At 43.1% G+C, this 18594-nt stretch overlaps 1 protein-coding gene across 1 annotated transcript in view; it reads left to right on the forward strand.

The window, feature by feature from the left end:
- Positions 1-18594, forward strand: part of SH3KBP1 (SH3 domain containing kinase binding protein 1) — a 368936-nt gene that overhangs the window by 271248 nt on the left and 79094 nt on the right. Inside the window, exon 9 of the mRNA XM_065400133.1 lies at positions 14652-14746. Within this exon, the coding sequence (XP_065256205.1) occupies positions 14652-14746 (95 nt within the window). The remainder of the gene's footprint in view (positions 1-14651; positions 14747-18594) is intronic.

The following is an 18594-nucleotide window of genomic DNA, read 5'->3' on the forward strand; positions in this document are numbered from 1 at the left end:
TCATTTAATTGTGTGCAGGGTCTTTTGTGCTCTAGCATCTCTTCCTCCATTTATAGAAACATGTTATATCAGTAATAGGATTAATCTCACTTAATTTTAGGCTTCTTCTTTCAGACTGTGTTGTAGTTTTTATTTATCTATCCAAACTCCATTAGCGTGTGCACCCAGCTCAGTTGGTATGTGAATTTAGACTCCCTGTGGAGAGCTAAATAGCTGGTTTTCAGAGTCAAATGTATGTGGATGGGGTTTTTTAATCAATTTTCAAGTAAACTGCAAGTACAAATCTAGCATAGTGCTTGTGCTGTGTCAGACTGAGGTAAGTTTATTGCAGTGTATCACACTAGTTGTCTAACAAGAAAGAAGCAGGATCAGACTTAAAAAGAGGATTATGCCTCCACTTGGACTGAGGGGGAACGCAAGCTCCAGAGTCATGGACCTTCCCTGGAGAATTGCCCTATTTCGGCCTCTAGATGTGCGCATCTGTGGACTGTCTGCATGAATGCCACATCTGATCTTTAGACTCTGGTAAGAGAACAAGGAGAAAGTTGGTCTTTAAAGATAAATGGGACTCCAAACGATATAGGGCTTTATACATAATACTTAGAATTGCCACTGGAAATACATTTCAAGCCAGTGCAGTCTGTGGTGTGTGAAAGAAATATGACCCATGCACCAACCTAAGGGTATGTCTACACTACAGGATTAATTCGAATTTATATAATTCGAATTTAGGAAACCGATTTTATAAATTCGAATGTATTCGGCCACACTAGGCACCATTAATTCGGTGGTGTGCGTCCAAGCTACCATAGTAGCATCGATTTCCAGAGCGTTGCATTGTGGGTAGCTTTTACATAGCTATCCCATAGTTCCCGCAGTCTCCACCCCCCTTGGAATTCTGGGTTGAGACCCCAGTGCATGATGGGGCAAAAAACATTGTCGCAGGTAGTTCTGGGTACAGCCTCCCCCTCCCTCCCTGAAAGCAACGGCAGACAACCATTTCGCGCCTTTTTTCCTGAGTGAACTCTGCAGACTCCATTCTGCATCAAGCATGGATCCCGTTGTGCTCCAGAACGCAGTCTTGAACATTATAAACACCTCGCGCTTTCTCGTGGAGTTTATGCTTACACAGGACCAGAAAAAAGAGGCGAGGAAGAGGAGGAGGCGGCGATTGCAGCGCAGCGACCAGCGTGATGAGGACATGGACACGGACACAGAATTCTCTGAGACCGCGGGCCCCGGTGCTTTGGAGATTATGATGTTAATGGGCCAGGTTATAGGCTTTGAACGCCGATTCTGGGCCCGGGAAACAAGCACAGACTGGTGGGACCGCATAGTGTTGCAGGTGTGGGACGATTCCCAGTGGCTGAGAAACTTTCGCATGCGTAAGGGCACTTTCATGGAACTTTGTGACTTGCTTTCCCCTGCCCTGAAGCGCCAGAATACCAAGATGAGAGCAGCCCTCACAGTTGAGAAGCGAGTGGCGATAGCCCTGTGGAAGCTTGCAACGCCAGACAGCTACCGGTCAGTCGGGAATCAATTTGGAGTGGGCAAATCTACTGTGGGGGCTGCTGTGATGCAAGTAGCCAAAGCAATCACGGAGGTGCTGCTACGAAAGGTAGTGACTCTGGGAAATGTGCAGGTCATAGTGGATGGCTTTGCTGCAATGGGATTCCCTAACTGTGGTGGGGCAATAGATGGAACCCATATTCCTATCTTGGCACCGGAGCACCAGGGTACCCAGTACATAAACCGCAAGGGGTACTTCTCAATGGTGCTGCAAGCACTTGTGGATCACAAGGGACGTTTCACCAACATCCATGTGGGCTGGCCGGGAAGGGTTCATGACGCTCGCGTCTTCAGGAACACCAATCTGTTTAAACGGCTGCAGCAAGGGACTTACTTTCCGGACCAGAAAATAACCGTGGGGGATGTTGAAATGCCAATTGTTATTCTTGGGGACCCAGCCTACCCCTTAATGCCATGGCTCATGAAGCCATACACAGGCAGCCTGGACAGGAGTCAGGAGTTGTTCAACTACAGGCTGAGCAAGTGCAGAATGGTGGTAGAATGTGCATTTGGCCGTTTAAAAGGTCGCTGGCGATCCTTATTGACTCGCTCAGACCTCAGCCAAACCAATATCCCCATTGTTATTACTGCTTGCTGTGTGCTTCACAATCTCTGTGAGAGCAAGGGGGAGACCTTTATGGCAGGGTGGGAGGCTGAGGCAAATCGCCTGGCTGCTGATTACTCGCAGCCAGACACCAGGGCGATTAGAAGAGCACACGATGAAGCGCTGCGCATTAGGGAAGCTTTGAAAACCAGTTTCATGACTGGCCAGGCTACAGTGTGAAATTTATGTTTGTTTATCCTTCCTGAAAACCCGCCCCCTTTATTGACTCATTCTCTGTAAGGAACCCACCCTCCCCCTTCCCCCAGCTTGCTTTCAAAGGAAATAAAGTCACCATTGTTTAAAAATCATTTATTCTTTATGAATTGATTATAGAAAGAGGGAGAGAACCTGAGTGGGGTTTGGGAGGAGGATCAGCGGGAAGGAAAAGCCCAGTAAAAAAAGGTTAAGAAAATGGCAGCCTTTTGCTTGGGCTGTCCACTGGGGTGGAATGGGAGGGTGTACGGAGCCTCCCCCCCCGTGTTCTTACACATCTGGGTGGGGAGGCTATGGAAAATGGTGAGGAGGTAGGGGGGTTATACAGGGGCTGTAGCGGCACAGAACCTGAGTGGGGTTTGGGAGGAGGATCAGCGGGAAGGAAAAGCCCAGTAAAAAAAGGTTAAAAAAATGGCAGCCTTTTGCTTGGGCTGTCCACTGGGGTGGAATGGGAGGGTGTACGGAGCCTCCCCCCCCGTGTTCTTACACGTCTGGGTGTGGAGGCTATGGAACATGGTGAGGAGGTAGGGGGGTTATACAGGGGCTGTAGCGGCACTCGGTTCTCCAGCAGCCGTTCCTGAAGCTCCACCAGACGCCGGAGCATGTCTGTTTGCTCACGCAGCAGCCCCAGCGTTGCTTCCCGACTCCTCTGATCTTCCTGCCGCCACCTCTCATCTCGAGCGTCTCTCCTCTCCTCACGTTGGTCCCTTCTGTCCTCACGTTGGTCCCTCATGTCCTCACGTTGGTCCCTCATGTCCTCACGTTGGTCCCTCCTGTCCTCACGGTCACTGGCTTCTTTCCTATACTTGCAAACCGTCTCCTTCCACTCATTCAGATGAGCTCTTTCATTCCTGGTGGATTGCATGATTTCGGAAAACATCTCTTCTCTCGTTTTTTTTTTACGACGCCTTATCTGGGATAGCCTTCGGGAAGGAGGAGGGAGGCTTGAAACATTTGCACCTGCTGGAGGGAGTGAAAAAAGGAGAGAATTTTTTTAAAAGATACATTTTTCAGAACAATGCTTATACTCTTTCACGGTGTATACTATTCACATTACATAGCACATGTGATTTCTGTGCAAGGTCGCATTTTGCCTCTTAATATTGAGTGCCTGTGGCTTTGCTGCTAGAGATCACAGACGCAGGTCGGGGCAACAGAATTCACCTTGCATGCTGCCATGGTAAGCCACTGTCTTTAGGCTTCTGCGCCCTGCTTTCCCACATACCAAGCAAAGCCCGTTGTGCTGCAGTTTTCCTGTTAGCTTGTTTTCTGCTGCTGAAGGTTAACACCCCCCCCCCCATCCAATTCTCTGGGATGAGTGCTTTATCCCTCCCCCCACCGCCTGGCTGGTATCAGGGAAGATCCCTGCAGGAACCAAACTAACACCCCCCCCCCCCACCCGCCATGAATTCTCTGGGATGAGTGCTTTATCCCTCCCCCCACCGCGTGGCTGGTATCAGGGAAGATCCCTGCAGGAACCAAACTAACACCCCCCCCCCCACCCGCCATGAATTCTCTGGGATGAGTGCTTTATCCCTCCCCCCACCGCGTGGCTGGTATCAGGGAACATCCCTGCAGGAACCAAACTAACACCCCCCCCGCCCCCCACCCGCCATGAATTCTCTGGGATGAGTGCTTTCTCCCTCCCCCCACCGCGTGGCTGGTATCAGGGAAGATCCCTGCTAGCAAAACGCGAAAAGCTCTGGGCCAATCCTCCCCCCCCCCCTTGCACTTGGCTAAATGCAGGGAAGGATTTCTTTTCAGCCACAGGCAAACAGCCCAGTAGGAACGGCCACCTCAGTCCCCTTAATTAAATTCCCTTATTTCAACCAGGTTACCCTAAGCGATATCACTCTCCTGAGGATTACACAGCAAGATAAAGAACGGATGTTGCTTGAATGCCAGCAAACACCGGGACCATACGCTGCCAGGCTCTGTCAGGCAATGATACCAGATTACTTGCTACTAGCATGGCGTGGTCAAGTGTCCTACCATGGAGGACGGAATAAGGCTGCACTGCCCAGAAACCTTGTGGCAAGGCTTTTGGAGTACCTCCAGGAGAGCTTCATGGAGATGTCCCTGGAGGATTTCCGCTCCATCCCCAGACATGTTAACAGACTTTTCCAGTAGCTGTACTGGCTGCGAATGCATCCCAAGTGCTCAGGGCAAATTAATCATTAAAAATGCTTGCTTTTAAACCATGTTTTATATTTTAAAAGGTAAACTCACCTGAGGTCCCTTCCATGGGGTCATGGTCTTGGGTGCTGGCTTGGGAGGCTTGGGAGGGTACTTCAGTCAGGGTGAGAAACAGTTCCTGGCTGTTGGGGAGAACGGAGAGCTGGGTGCTCTCTGCCAGCTCGTCCTCCTCCTCCTCCTCTTCCCCTTCCGCGGAATCATCAGGTGTCCCTGATGAGATTATCCCCAGCTCGGAATCCACAGTCAGAGGTGGGGTAGTGGTGGCGGCCCCCCCTAGAAATGCATTTAGCTCAGCGTAGAAGCGGCATGTCCGCGGCTCTGACCCGGAGCGACCGTTTGCCTCCTTTGCTTTTTGATAGGCTTGTCTGAGCTCCTTGACTTTCACGCGGCACTGATCTGTGTCCCTATTGTGGCCTCTCTCCATCATGCCCTTGGAAATTTTTTCATAAGTTTTGGCATTTCGTCTTTTCGAACGCAGTTCAGCTAGCACTGAATCCTCTCCCCATATAGAGATCAAATCCAGTACCTCCTGTACGGTCCATGCTGGTGCTCTTTTTCGATTATCAGCCTGCATGGTTACCTGTGCTGATGAGCTCTCTGTGGTCACCTGTGCTCTCCACGCTGTGCAAACAGGAAATGAAATTCAAATGTTCCCGGGGCTTTTCCTGTCCACCTGGCCAGTGCATGCGAGTTCAGATTGCTGGCCAGAGCGGTCACAATGGTGCACTGTGGGATAGCTCCTGGAGGCCAATAACATCGAATTGCGGCCACACTAACGCTAATTCGAATTGACAAATTCGATTTTGGCGCTACTCCGCTCGTCGGGGTGGAGTACAGAAATCGAATTAAAGGGCCCTTTAATTCGAATTAAATGGCTTCGTTGTGTGGACGGTTCCAGAGTTAATTCGAATTAAAGCCACTAAATCCGAATTAAAGGTGTAGTGTAGACCAGGCCTAAGTAATTAGGCATCCACATTCTGCACTAGCTGCAGTTTCCAAGTTATCCTTAACTTTGGAACTTGCTTGCCCTCTTCTTTCAATAAAGCTGGGCTTTTTGCCTGAGTGCCAAACATATTTCAAACAGATCAAGGAAGGAGCTATGTTCAGTACTTTCAAACAGATTCTGGGGCATGGAGGAGGGGAGTAGCTGGAGTGAGTTGCATTCTAGCTCCCCCCCCCCCCCTCCGGGGGTATTGTTCCTTGGAGACCATAGCCAGTTTATACAACTTAAAGCAGCCCCTGGACTGCTGTAACCTGTGCTGGGGCTCAGGCTGTGGTAGAGAATCAGAGAGCTGTTAGTTCTCTGATTCTCTTCCCTTTTCCCAGTGCCCTGAGTGATTGTGTGGAAGTGGGGAACCATGTTTTACTCCATGTTTTTTTCTGGGATTAGGCACAGCCAGTTGAGCTCCTGTTCTATTCTCCCTGGGGCTCCCACAGCCTGGTGGGGAAGCTGGCAATGGAGCAGCCAGAACCATTCTCCTCCATCCCTGGAGATGCAGCAAATGGCCATTGAGGGAGCTCCTGAGCCGCTGCAGCAGATAAGGTACAGCAGCTGCTCAGGGCATTCCTGAGTCACATCAGAGCTGCTATTGGGACTGCACCAGGAGTGATAAGAGGCAGCTCGAGAGAGGGTCCCCCTCTATTGCCTCTCCATAGTAAAAGGCCAGGTTAAAACACTTCATTTTAAAAATCACAGGATATGGCCTAGGGAATGGACTTTAAATTAGTCAAATACATTTTTTCTTCTTAACACAGACTCCCTCAAGAGTTTTGTTGATGAAAACAATGTAGTGGTTCTAAACAATGACACCCCAACTCAATTTAATGCAGCAGATGGTAATCTTTCTTGCTTAGTCCTGGAAATTATAACAGCAGATATTGCAAGTAGACACAACTGGGAAACGCATAAGGAAGAAGGAATGGGGAGTGATCATTTCCCCATACATATTACTTTTCAAGGGCAAGGTAAGGTTGAATGTAATGGAAGATTAACCACCTGGAATTTTAAGAAAGCTTTATGTGAATGATGACAGAGAATTTCAGTGACAATATAGTAAAAGGATTAATAGCAGCAGCTACTCTAGCCAGACCTAAGATATTGAAGTACCCAAAACAAAACCTCACTTCCATGGTGGAGTGAGAAGTGCAAAATGGCAGTTAAATAAAGGAATAAAGCCTATAAAAAAGCAAAAAATGCAAGTAATAGTGAAGATCTAATGAAGTGTAAAAGAAGTAAGGCAACAGCACAAAGACTTACCAAAAAAACCCAAAAAAAACCCCCAAAAAACCAAAAAACAGAGCGTGAGAAGAAGTACTGTGGGCAGATAAATAAAGATACCAAGACATCAGAAATGTACAGGCAAATTAGAAGAATGAATGGAATTCAGACCAAGAGGAGGCCAGGCCTTATTGGGATTGACAAAATAGTTAGATGTTCTGATAATGAGAAAGCAGAAGTTTTAGTAGAAGCTTTTCGAGGGATGAGTAATGATGAAAATCAAAGGGCAGTTTTCTACAAGAATAAAATACAATTCATTGAAGAGAATCATGAACAGTGTAGTTGGTATCTTTATATTTATTTACTGAATTAATGGTTTTGTATGTGGGAACTTGAGAAAGCTATTGATATCAGCAAGAATACATCCCTATGTAAAGATAATATATGCAACATAGTGTTTAAATATCTCTTTGAAAGCAGTTTGAGGGTTCTCTTGTAGTTATATATCTGTCATGGGAGGCCAGACCTAGCAGAGACAGAGTCCGCAATAGACCAGAGTCAAGAGTTGGCTGGGTCAGGATATCAGGAGGTCAGAAGCAGAAGACAAACTAGAGGTCAGAACCACGACTTGGGAACCAGAGTCAGGCCAGATCAGGATACTAGAGCAGGCCTGCACAACATGTGGCCCGGGGGCCGCATGCGGCCCGCATGGGCTCACTGTGCGGCCCGCGGGGGGTGAGTAGGTGGGCTCACTGGGGTGAGTAGGCAAGCGGCGGGTGAGGGAGGGGGGCTGAGGAGGCGAGCGGGCAGGCAGTGGCGGGGGTGCAGGTGAGCCGGCGGCGGGGGAGGGGAGCTGACCTGGTCTACTGATCTGGTCTGGCTCCAGTCCCCTCTCCAAGGGTTGCAGCTGTCTGGAGGTGCCTGCCTTCCACGCCTTCCTCATTCACACCTCATTCATTCAACAGGGCAATTGATTACAAAGTGGGGGGGAAGATCTTATTCTACTTCTAGCAAAAAGACATTTTTCTTTTACCTTAATTATACTACCTTAGGAGCCCGCTATAACATATTACAAAGGTTCAATACCGCTGTTTTGGTGGGGCAGCACTGGGGAAGGAGGATTTGTTTCCATGGGGCGGGCAGCGCTGGGGGGGGGGGGGGGTGTTTCGGCGGTGCTGGGGGGGGTTGTTTCCACGGGGAGAGCGGCGCTGGGGGCGGGGTGTTGTGTTTCGAGAGGGCTGGGGGGGGGGGTTCGGTGGGGCCAGGGGGGTTTCCGCCCTCAGCTGTTTTCTTTGGAGTAATATGGCCCTCGCCGCTTTACGAGTTGTGCAGGCCTGTACTAGAGGGTCAGAGGCAGGAGAATAACTGGAGGTTAGGAACCACAAGTCAGATGCCAAGAGTCAAGCCTGGTCAGGATTCCAGGAAACCAAGCCACAGAGCAGGAAACACAAGGCATACCGTCCAGAACAGGGTGGAGCTTCCTGTTCCTCCTGCTGCCAGTGGACCAGTCAGCTGCTCTGGGATTCCACCAGTTGGACTTCAGGGTTGGAGCCTCACACTGGGGCGGGGTTTGGTGGGTCCCAGGTAAGCCATTGTCAGCAGGCTGCCAGATGGAGGATTGGAGTGTGGCTGCTCCCAGGAATCCTGCAGGCCTGGGTTCAAGACCTGTGGTAATGACAATAATACTATATGGGAAAAAGGAGTGATAAGAATAGAATAGAAACGTGCAGTAGTTCCAGTGCAAAAACCAGGCAAACTGTCAAAAACATACGAATGCAGAAACCAGGCAAACTCCACAGAAGTGGTGCCTGTAGACCTATTGCCCTTACAGTCTGCCTGGGTAAAAAGTATGGAGAGAATGATGAATGAAAGATTGGCTGCCTATTTGGAAAACAGTGGCATTGTAGATGAGGTGCAGAGTGGTTTTTGGAGAGGAAGATGCACCGTTGATCAAATTGTTAAATTAGAAGCTGTATGGGGCACAAAGGTTTTGTGAAAAGCAACAGGGGGTCCTGTGGCACCTTTAAGACTAACAGAAGTATTGGAGCATAAGCTTTCGTGGGTAAAAACCTCACTTCTTCAGATGCAAGTAATGGAAATTTCCAGAGGCAGGTATAAATCAGTATGGAGATAACGAGGTTAGCTCAATCAGGGAGGATGAGGTGCTCTGCTAGCAGTTGAGGTGTGAACACCAAGGGAGGAGAAACTGCTTCTGTAGTTGGATAGCCATTCACAGTCTTTGTTTAATCCTGATCTGATGGTGTCAAATTTGCAAATGAACTGGAGCTCAGCAGTTTCTCTTTGGAGTCTGGTCCTGAAGTTTTTTTGCTGTAAGATGGCTACCTTTACATCTGCTATTGTGTGGCCAGGGAGGTTGAAGTGTTCTCCTACAGGTTTTTGTATATTGCCATTCCTGATATCTGACTTGTGTCCATTTATCCTCTTGCGTAGTGACTGTCCAGTTTGGCCAATGTACATAGCAGAGGGGCATTGCTGGCACATGATGGCATATATAACATTGGTGGACGTGCAAGTGAATGAGCCGGTGATGTTGTAGCTGATCTGGTTAGGTCCTGTGATGGTGTTGCTGGTGTAGATATGTGGGCAGAGTTGGCATCGAGGTTTGTTGCATGGGTTGGTAAAGGTTTTGTGATAGCTATCTTCATAGATATTGAAAAGTTTTATGACATGCTGTGGAAGGAAGGCTTGTTGTACCAAATAGGTGCACAAGGGATAAGGGAAAGGATATATGGGTGGATTAGAGAATTTTTGAGTAAAAAGACCAGGCAGGTCAAAGTTGGGAAAATTATGTCAAATATACAGTATGTAATGTTAAAAATGATACACCACGAGGAAGTGTTATCAGCCTGATCTTCTTTAATATAATAATAAATGATCTCCCAACATGAATAAGTGCCAGAGTAGGTGTCACTCTATTTGCAGATGATTGTGCTCTGTGGGTTAGGAGCAGGAATACTGAAGTGGGAGAAAAGAGAATCAACAAAGCGTTACAAAAGACCTCTGACAGGGGAAATGCATGAGGTTTCAAATTCTCCATCACTAAAATCAAAGTATTGGTCTTTACGATACGGAAAGTTATAAAGGAATGTCAACTGTATTGGTATGGAGAACAAATAGACATAGGTAAAAGGTTTTAATTTCTAGGGGTAATATTTAATACTAAATTACTTTGGAAAGATCATATAGACTGTGTTAAAGATAAACATACAGGAAGTAGTAACCTGCTTATAAGTTTGGCTGGGACTGCTTGGGGGGCAGATAAGAAAACACTGTTGATAGTATACAGAGCTATAATTGACCCAGTTATTGACTATGGCTGCCAAGGTTTTGGGTCTGCATCAAAATCAGAACTTAAAAAATTAGATTTAATATAAGCCCAGGCACTGCGAGTTGTATGCGGTTCATTTATTACTACACTCATATACACACTACAGGTAGCTTCTAGTGAAATGCCAGTTACGCTACAACTGGACCTAACTTTCTGGGCCAAAAGTTAATGGGAATTGCAATGAGGAAAATACCAAACAAATATATGAGGAATGTTGAAAATTCGATAGGCGAATGATAGCCCATGATGTTAGAAATCCACATGATCAAGTTAAAGTGTGGAAGCAGAAGTTGAAAGGCAAGGAAAAGCTAAACAAAGTCAAAACTATTAGTCATGGGGAAATTAGTTATAGATGGAAAGTTGCATGTCCAAATGCGGATTTAGATTTATTTTATAAATTTAAGCATAAAAAAGAGACAGTAGGTAATAAAAATGAAGTGTACCAGTATATAAATGAAAAGTAGTTGTTGTTTTTTCAAATATATACAGATGGATCCAAAAAAGAAAAAACAGGAAGAGTAGGGGCAGCATATTGTATACCAAAAGTTGGCATTAGTACTTCTAACAGAAAATCTGATTTTATAGCTGTCATGACAGCCAAACTAGTAGTAATAATGCTAGCATTAAATCAGATCTGGGGTGTACTCCCAACAGAAGTGGTGATTCTTATTTTGTTTTTTACTCAGTCTGAGGTCTTATGATGATTAAAAAAAGGTGTTTCTGTATGTAGAAGTGATTTAATCAATGAAATTATATTTCTAATGAAAGTTACTACAGGTGGGGATACGTGTAGCATTAGCTTGGATCCTAGAGCATATTGGGATAACAGGGAATGAAAAGGCAGACAATGAAATGAAAGGACTGGCATAGAAATACCCTTGAGTAAACAGGAATTTAAAAGCCTAGTACAGAAAAACCTAAAAAAGGAATGGCAAAAATTTGGGATTAATGAAGAAAGCGGAAGAAGATTTTTTGAGTTGTGCCATACAGCTGAGGATAACAACATACATCAGAGCCTGAGTAGAAAAAGTGAAATAATTTAGTTTAGAGTACTAACTAGCTGTTGTGGCTTAAACAATTTTTTTTTAATAAATAGACACAAAGATGGACTATGTGTACTCTGTAAGGTGGAAGAAACAATTGATCCCCTTTTATGGGTATGTACAGGCTTTGATAAAGACAGGGAAAAGCTTTCTGAGGAACTCAAACATCTTAAGGTAACAAAAGTTACATTATGTTATTTAGTAAAAATATCAGGGAAATGGAGTAATATTAGAAAGGCGTTTTACCTGAAAGACACAGGGTAGAGTGAGAGAATAAAAACTGCTAAGTATTTAGGAATTAGAATTGGTGGTAGTTCTAGATTATTCAGTCAAGTCTGCTTCACCATTTAAAAAAAAAAAGGATGACGACTCCCTCAGCGGCCACAGTTAAGAGTGCAGAGGGCCATAATTGGACCCCACTGCAAAAGAGGTTGAGTTTGTTAATTTTCAGGGGCAATTTTAAGGCCTGTCGGTTCACTCAGTCTGTTTCCTGAGGAATGTGAATTGGGAAAGAAGGGTTATTTCTCCATTTTGGGGGGCGAGGAAGACTTGGGATTCAAGTTTTTTTATTGGCACTTTATATAATTTGAAAGAGTAAACATAGCAATATCATTTTAAAGTATTAAGTAAGAACTGAAAATCATCAAATTGCATGTCTTTATCTTCCCCTCTCCCCCCAGTATTTCTTTGCCAAAATTTGCATGTGCATATGTTTGGGAGGGAGTCTTATTTTAAAAACGTACCTTTACATTAGGTCAAAGAGAAATTTCAAGGCATTTGGTGGAACTTAAGAAGAGTGCTGCAGGTTTGTGTGCCTTGTATACTAGTCCACAGTGTGAAGCCGATGAAGAAGGGGTACAAAACTGGCAGCTGGGAGTACTAAATATAGGGGCTATACAAACATTTTCTTTTTGGTGCAGCGGGATAGAGTTTGGCATGTGTCTATTTTGTTATTGTCTACAGCTGTCATTTGTCAGATTTCTACTGGCAGCCATTGTTTTCACCACTCATTTACTGTTGATCTCATTTTTAAAAAAAGTCAATTCCATTGAGGTCTCTAGGAGGTAGTTTTTCAGTGTAAATACCCAGTGTATCTCACCTCTTTGTTGGCAACCAGCATAATAGGCTGAAAAAGCAGCATCCCATTACATTTCATGGGCTTGAGTCTGACCTTGATTGTTGACATGTCTCAGAAAATTTTATTTTTGTATACATATATGTTGTGTGTCTGAGATTAGAATCTGTCCCTTTCTTTTAGTCTGTCTAAACATGATTGCTGGAAGTAAGAACATTTTAATCCTGTTGTTATATTGGGCTCAGATGATTATGGAAGTCTTAATGTGATGAAAAAAAGTAGAATATTACCTCATTTTGTTAATATGATTTTATATGTTTGACCTACTGAGCCTGTTGACTATTTATTTTTGCTTCTCCTAAACAGTTATGCTTTCCAGAGGTTGATTCATCTTTTTTATGCAGTCACCCATCTGACTACACACTCATAAGTGTTACTAACACCTAGATATATTCCCCTTTTCTGTGAGCTCTTCTCTGAGAGCACTGGGGTTTTAATTCTAATGTAATACTTTCTTTCTACTGATTCACCGTAGACTGCTGTGCATTGTTTCCCACCTGATACTGAGAACATAACATCCAATTAATTCATGGAGGAATAATGTATGCACCTGAGAATGCAAAGTCCCCGAGTCTCATTCAAAAAGGAAAATCACTTCCTCCGACAGCCCCTCCCAACATTCCATTCTGTGTCATAAAAATGAATCATTAAGGTCCTGCCTAATAACAAGAGGCTTTACACAAGATGCTGCACACACTTTTTTGCAATACAGCCTTAAATTGGTACCGGTTCTGTATACATTTATTACATCTGTTATTTGTCAAAATCTTTCTTTGTGGTGTGTAGATTCTATAAAGACAAAATTATGATGATGATAGCCCACATGTAAATGAAATGGTGAGAACATAGTGGATTTTATCAGTCTCTCTCTCCTTGCAGTTCACTTGCTCCACAACCAGCTGTTCTAGACCAGTGCATGTAAGCCTTCCACCCCCATATCTCCACTATTCTGCCTGCTCCCTCCTACAGTGATATGGGGTCAAGCACCCCAGAGGAACTGCTCAATATGTTGAGCTGGAGTAACTTCCTTGCTTGACCCCAGAGAAAAGATGGAGAGGTACAAGACTCAACTTACAGACTGGTAGTTAACCACTTGCTTCCCACCTCAAATCTTAATTGTGGGTTTCAGGTTCTCCCATGCTGAATCCTTGGAGACCGTTATTTTGTTCTGAGCAACTAATACATAAATAATAGTATTTGGAAATTGTTATTGAAGGATGTTCTCTATTTCTGGAAAGTAGCAGGAGGATCAACCTCTTCCTCCTTGGCTCTTGTCAGAGGATCTTTCTAGAAGGGTGCTCATCCTCCTTTCCTGATTATTATTTCTTCAGAGGAGGAAAGAGGCTACAAACCGATGGTTCATATACTAGTTTTCCTGGCTGGCAAGAAGAGAGCTGTGAGCCAGAGAGATCTTGACATACTCGCTTCACAGCAACTTAAAATTCATCCCCTGCTAAGTAATAATATGTGAACCAGAAAAGACCCTTACCCCCATTTAAACGGTCTAATTGTTCAAGCACAGTGCATCCCCATGCACCGTCTTATATAGATGTGTATTTTGTAATTACTTAATCTACAAAGGATCCAGCTATCTTTCTAGTAGAGGACTCTGATTTAAAATATTGTATATTTTTATATATACTCTAATACCAGAAATGAATGATCCTATGTCCTTGTAACTTCTCAGTGAGGATTGGCACACTTTTCTTCGCTGCATAGCAACAAGTCATAATTAAATGATTTTTTTTTACGACAGTTGTGTTGATGATTAGGAGTAGGTGTGTTTGGGATCTGAGAACTAAGAAGACACATTATTTATAGACAGTGAAGAAAGAAAGGAGGAAAAAACTTTATAGTAATGTTGGAAAACATCCATTAGTGATGTATATACAGGGAAATATTTATGAGTCACCAGATTAGAAATATCTATTGTCTTGCATTGGCAGGAGGATAAATGGACTATCTGGCCTCCTAGGTCTTTTCCATCTCTAATTTCTGTGAGCCTATGGAAAGAAATACAGAAGCATTGATGGGAATAACAAACGATTACATTTATTTTGATGGAAATGGTTCATGACATGTGGCTACAAAACTGTTTTTTTTCCTTCCTAGCTGATAAATGCAGGAATTGTCAATACAGAACTTCTGAATATTTCATGCAATTTGTGAAGGTCTACAATCTACAGAGAAACAAATAGCAAAAAGATAAAACAATATCTTATATAGAGACACTTACAAAGTATAACATGATTATATTTATAGTAAAATAGCTGGATAAAAAATGTTAAAAGATTGTTTATTGAATTGCACATTTTTCCTTTCAGTCAAGGAGTATTGCAAAGTAATATTTCCGTATGAAGCACAGAATGAAGATGAACTAACAATCAAAGAAGGTGATATCGTCATACTTATCAATAAGGTAAAGGCAACATTTTCCTTTCATAAACCAGAATACAGCTTTCAAAATATATATATACATTTCCATGCTGGGCACCTAACTCCCTTTTGTGCCTTTGAAAATCTCCCTCTGAGCTCTTAAAACTATAGAGTTTTGTTAAAACAGGATAAAATAGGTGTCAGGAAGACCGGTTTTTTTTCTTCTTTTGCTTCAAAGTCTTATCTTGATAAGATTAAGCAAAGCACAGAGTTTGTGTTTTTATGAGTTTACAAGTGTGACTGGAGTCCCAGGGGAGCCAACTGAGGTCACTCAACTAGGGTGAACTGCAAAGAATGGGGCAGGCAATGCCCAAAGCTGGTGGATATTCAAATACTTAGATTTACCAAAACAGCTTCTGTAACAACTCACTGGTTACCCAGAAGCCAACAACACAGTTTCTTTAAAGCAACCCAGCCTTAGACCTCCTCCCAAGGCAAATATGATGAGGATTACTGAAAATCTTATTCATCGTACAAAAAAGTTCTACCAATCCAAAGGATCTGACAGATTACCCTGCAGGTTAATGAATATTTCAGATCTTACCCAAATACACACTTACAGCCAATTCTTTTTAACTAAACTAAAATTTATTTAAAAAGAAGAGAGAGAGAGGGTATTGGTTAAAACAGGGGTCCTCAACGCGGCGCCCGCCAGGGCATTTATGTGCACCCGCCTCCTGACAAGGGAGCGCTTCCGCTGGACAACCCGCCACCGAGAAGCGCGGCTGCCGGACAACCAGCCGCCGAAATGCCGCCGAGAAGTGGCGTCATCAAGAAGCGTCGCCGCCGAAATGCCGCCAAGAAGCAGCGGCATTGTGGTGGCGGTGCTTCTTGGCGTTGCCCCTTCCCGGCGGCATTTCGGCGACTGGTCATCCGGCGCCCGCCACACTCTTCTGGGAACATGAATATGTTATTACAACAGAAAGGTTGGGGACCACTGGGTTAAAAGATCAGTATACATACACACATGAGTTCAATTCTTGAGATTCAGATTCATAGCAGACATGGTGGGATTTATAGTTGCAAAGAGTTCTTTCAGAATTAGCTCATAGGTTATAGTCCAATGTTTGCATTCAGGGTGATTCCAGATTGGGATTCTGGAGATCTCAACCTTTCGACTCAAGCTTCCCCTGCATGAAGCATTAAGCAGGTCTGAGAAAAAGGATCAGGACCCAAGCCCTTTTTTATAGAGTTTTTTGACAGGTTGGAGTCCTTTGGTGAACAATAGGCAATTATGGAGACTTATTTCCTAAGCATCACCAGTAATTAGTTACCCAAATTAACACAAGGCAATTTATCCATTAGACAGTCTATCACAAACTTCAAAGAGACATATAGACAATTACATTATTGCACCCAAGATTCATCTAAATGTTAATATTTCCTTTTGATCTCTGAATCAATAGCTATAGTGACAGACAGGAACTGTCTGTTTACATGGCTAACATCTTAACAAGATATGAGTACACACATACAATTAGTATCACCTCTAATTTCTAACAATATAGGTTTGTATTTCAAAGTTCTAGCCAATCTACCATAGAATGGCCCTAATTATCATTTCTAACATGTCTTTACAGGTTGACTCTGGGTCAATTAGCCTGCAGGATGCTTAACCCTTTCTGGCCATGTGTTACACTTTGTATAAGCTTCGTTGCAATTATATAACAGTGGTAGCAATAATGATTTGCATGGTTATATTTTAATTAGACAACGTCACAACAAGTAATTATAAAACTCTTTGATTTGCACCCAGTGACAAATCAGCATAACCCAAATAAGCCATGGGTTGGTTCCTTTTCCAAATGCAACAGCCTTGGGAGTAGATGGGAAGGATAGTAAATGTACACATGCACAACAGCATCAGTGAAGTGCTATATGTCCAGTTTGGGTGGGTTGCTAGTGTTTTTGTTGTGGTTTTCTTTGCTTTGGAGTTTTTTGGTGGTTTGGTTGGGGTTTTAGTTTGTTTTTATTTTTATTTTAGTAAGTACGTGCTTTTACTAAATGGCAAGCATGTGGTAATTGAATTTAAAAACAAAACAGACAAAACCCCCAAAGACAATGGGTCAAAATGGTGTTACACACACACACACACACACACACACTCACACTCATTGGCTTAATATGATTACACATGTGTAATAAAGCGCCCAATTTCATTAATATACTAAATATACATGGTTAAAATTTGAGTTAAAGAACTGTATTCTACTTCTGTAGAATCAGCCAAAATTCTAGCTTTATAGTAAGTGAAAAGTTTTTTTGTTTTTTGTTTTTATTTTTTTTTACATAAAAGTTTGTATGTCTGTGAACATTTGCAGATTATTGGCTTAGCTCTCTATGCTGGCAAGTATGACAAAAAATTGGTCAGATTATTTAAAAATATTCTGAATTTGGGCTGTCAAGCGATTAAAAAAATTAATCATGCGATTAATCACATTAAACAACAATAGAATACCATTCATTTAAATATTTGTGGATGTCTTCTACAGAATACAAAGTGTATAGTGCTCACTTTATTTTTTATTACAAATATTTGCACTGTAAAAAGCAAAAGAAATGGTATTTTTCAATTCACCTCATACAAGTACTGTAGTGCAATCTCTATCGTGAAAGTTGAATTTAGAAATGTAGATTTATGTACAAAAAATAACTGCATTGAAAAATAAAACAATGTAAAACTTTAGAGCCTACAAGTCCACTCAGTCTTACTTCAGCCAATCACTCAGACAAACAAACTTGGTTACAATTTGCAGGAGATAATGCTGCCTGCTTCTTGTTTACAATGTCACCTGAAAGTGAGAACAGGCGCTTGCATGGCACTGTTGTAGCCAGCATCACAAGATATTTACGTGCCAGATGCACTAAAGATTCATATGTCCCTTCGTGCTTCAACCACCATTCCATAGGACGTGCATCCATGCTGATGATGGGTTCTGCTCGATAACGATCCAAAGCAGAGCGGACTGATGCATGTTCATTTTCATCATCTGAGTCAGATGCCACCAGCAGAAGGTTGATTTTCTTTTTTGGTGGTTTGGGTTCTGTAGTTTCCGCATCGGAGTGTTGCTCTTTTAAGACTTCTGAAAGCATGCTCCACACCTTGTCCCTCTCAGATTTTGGAAGGTACTTCCGGTTCTTAAACCTTGGGTTGAGTGCTGTAGCTATTTTTAGAAATCTCCATTGGTATCTTCTTTGTGTTTTGTCAAATCTACTCTGAAAGTGTTCTTAAAACAAACATGTGCTTGGTCATCATCCGAGATTGCTATACCATGAAATAAATGGCAGAATGCGGGTAAAACAGAGCCAAAGACATACAGTTCTCCCCCAAGGAGTTCAGTCACAAATTCAATTAATGCATTATTTTTTAATGAGCATCATCAGCATGGAAGCATATCCTCTGGAATGGTGGCTGAAGCATGAAGGGGCATATGAATGTTTAGCATATCTGGCACACAAATACCTTGCAATACCAGCTACAAAAGTGCCATACGAACACCTGTTCTCACTTTCAGGTGACACTGTGAATAAGAAGAGGGCAGCATTATCTCCTGTACATGTAAACAAACGTGTTTGTCTTAACGATTGGCTGAACAAGAAGTAAGACTGAGTGGACTTGTAGGCTCTAAACTTTTACATTGTTTTGTTTTTGAGAGCCATTATGTTACCAAAAAAAAATCTACATTTGTAAGTTGCACTTTCATGATAAAGAGATTGCACTACAGTACTTGTATGGGGTGAATTGAAACATACTATTTCTTTTGTTTCAGTGCAAATATTTGTAATAAAATAATAATATAAAGTGAGCACTGTACACTTTGTATTCTGTGT

Source organism: Emys orbicularis, chromosome 1, assembly GCF_028017835.1.
Source record: "Emys orbicularis isolate rEmyOrb1 chromosome 1, rEmyOrb1.hap1, whole genome shotgun sequence".
Taxonomy (NCBI): Eukaryota; Metazoa; Chordata; order Testudines; family Emydidae; genus Emys; species Emys orbicularis.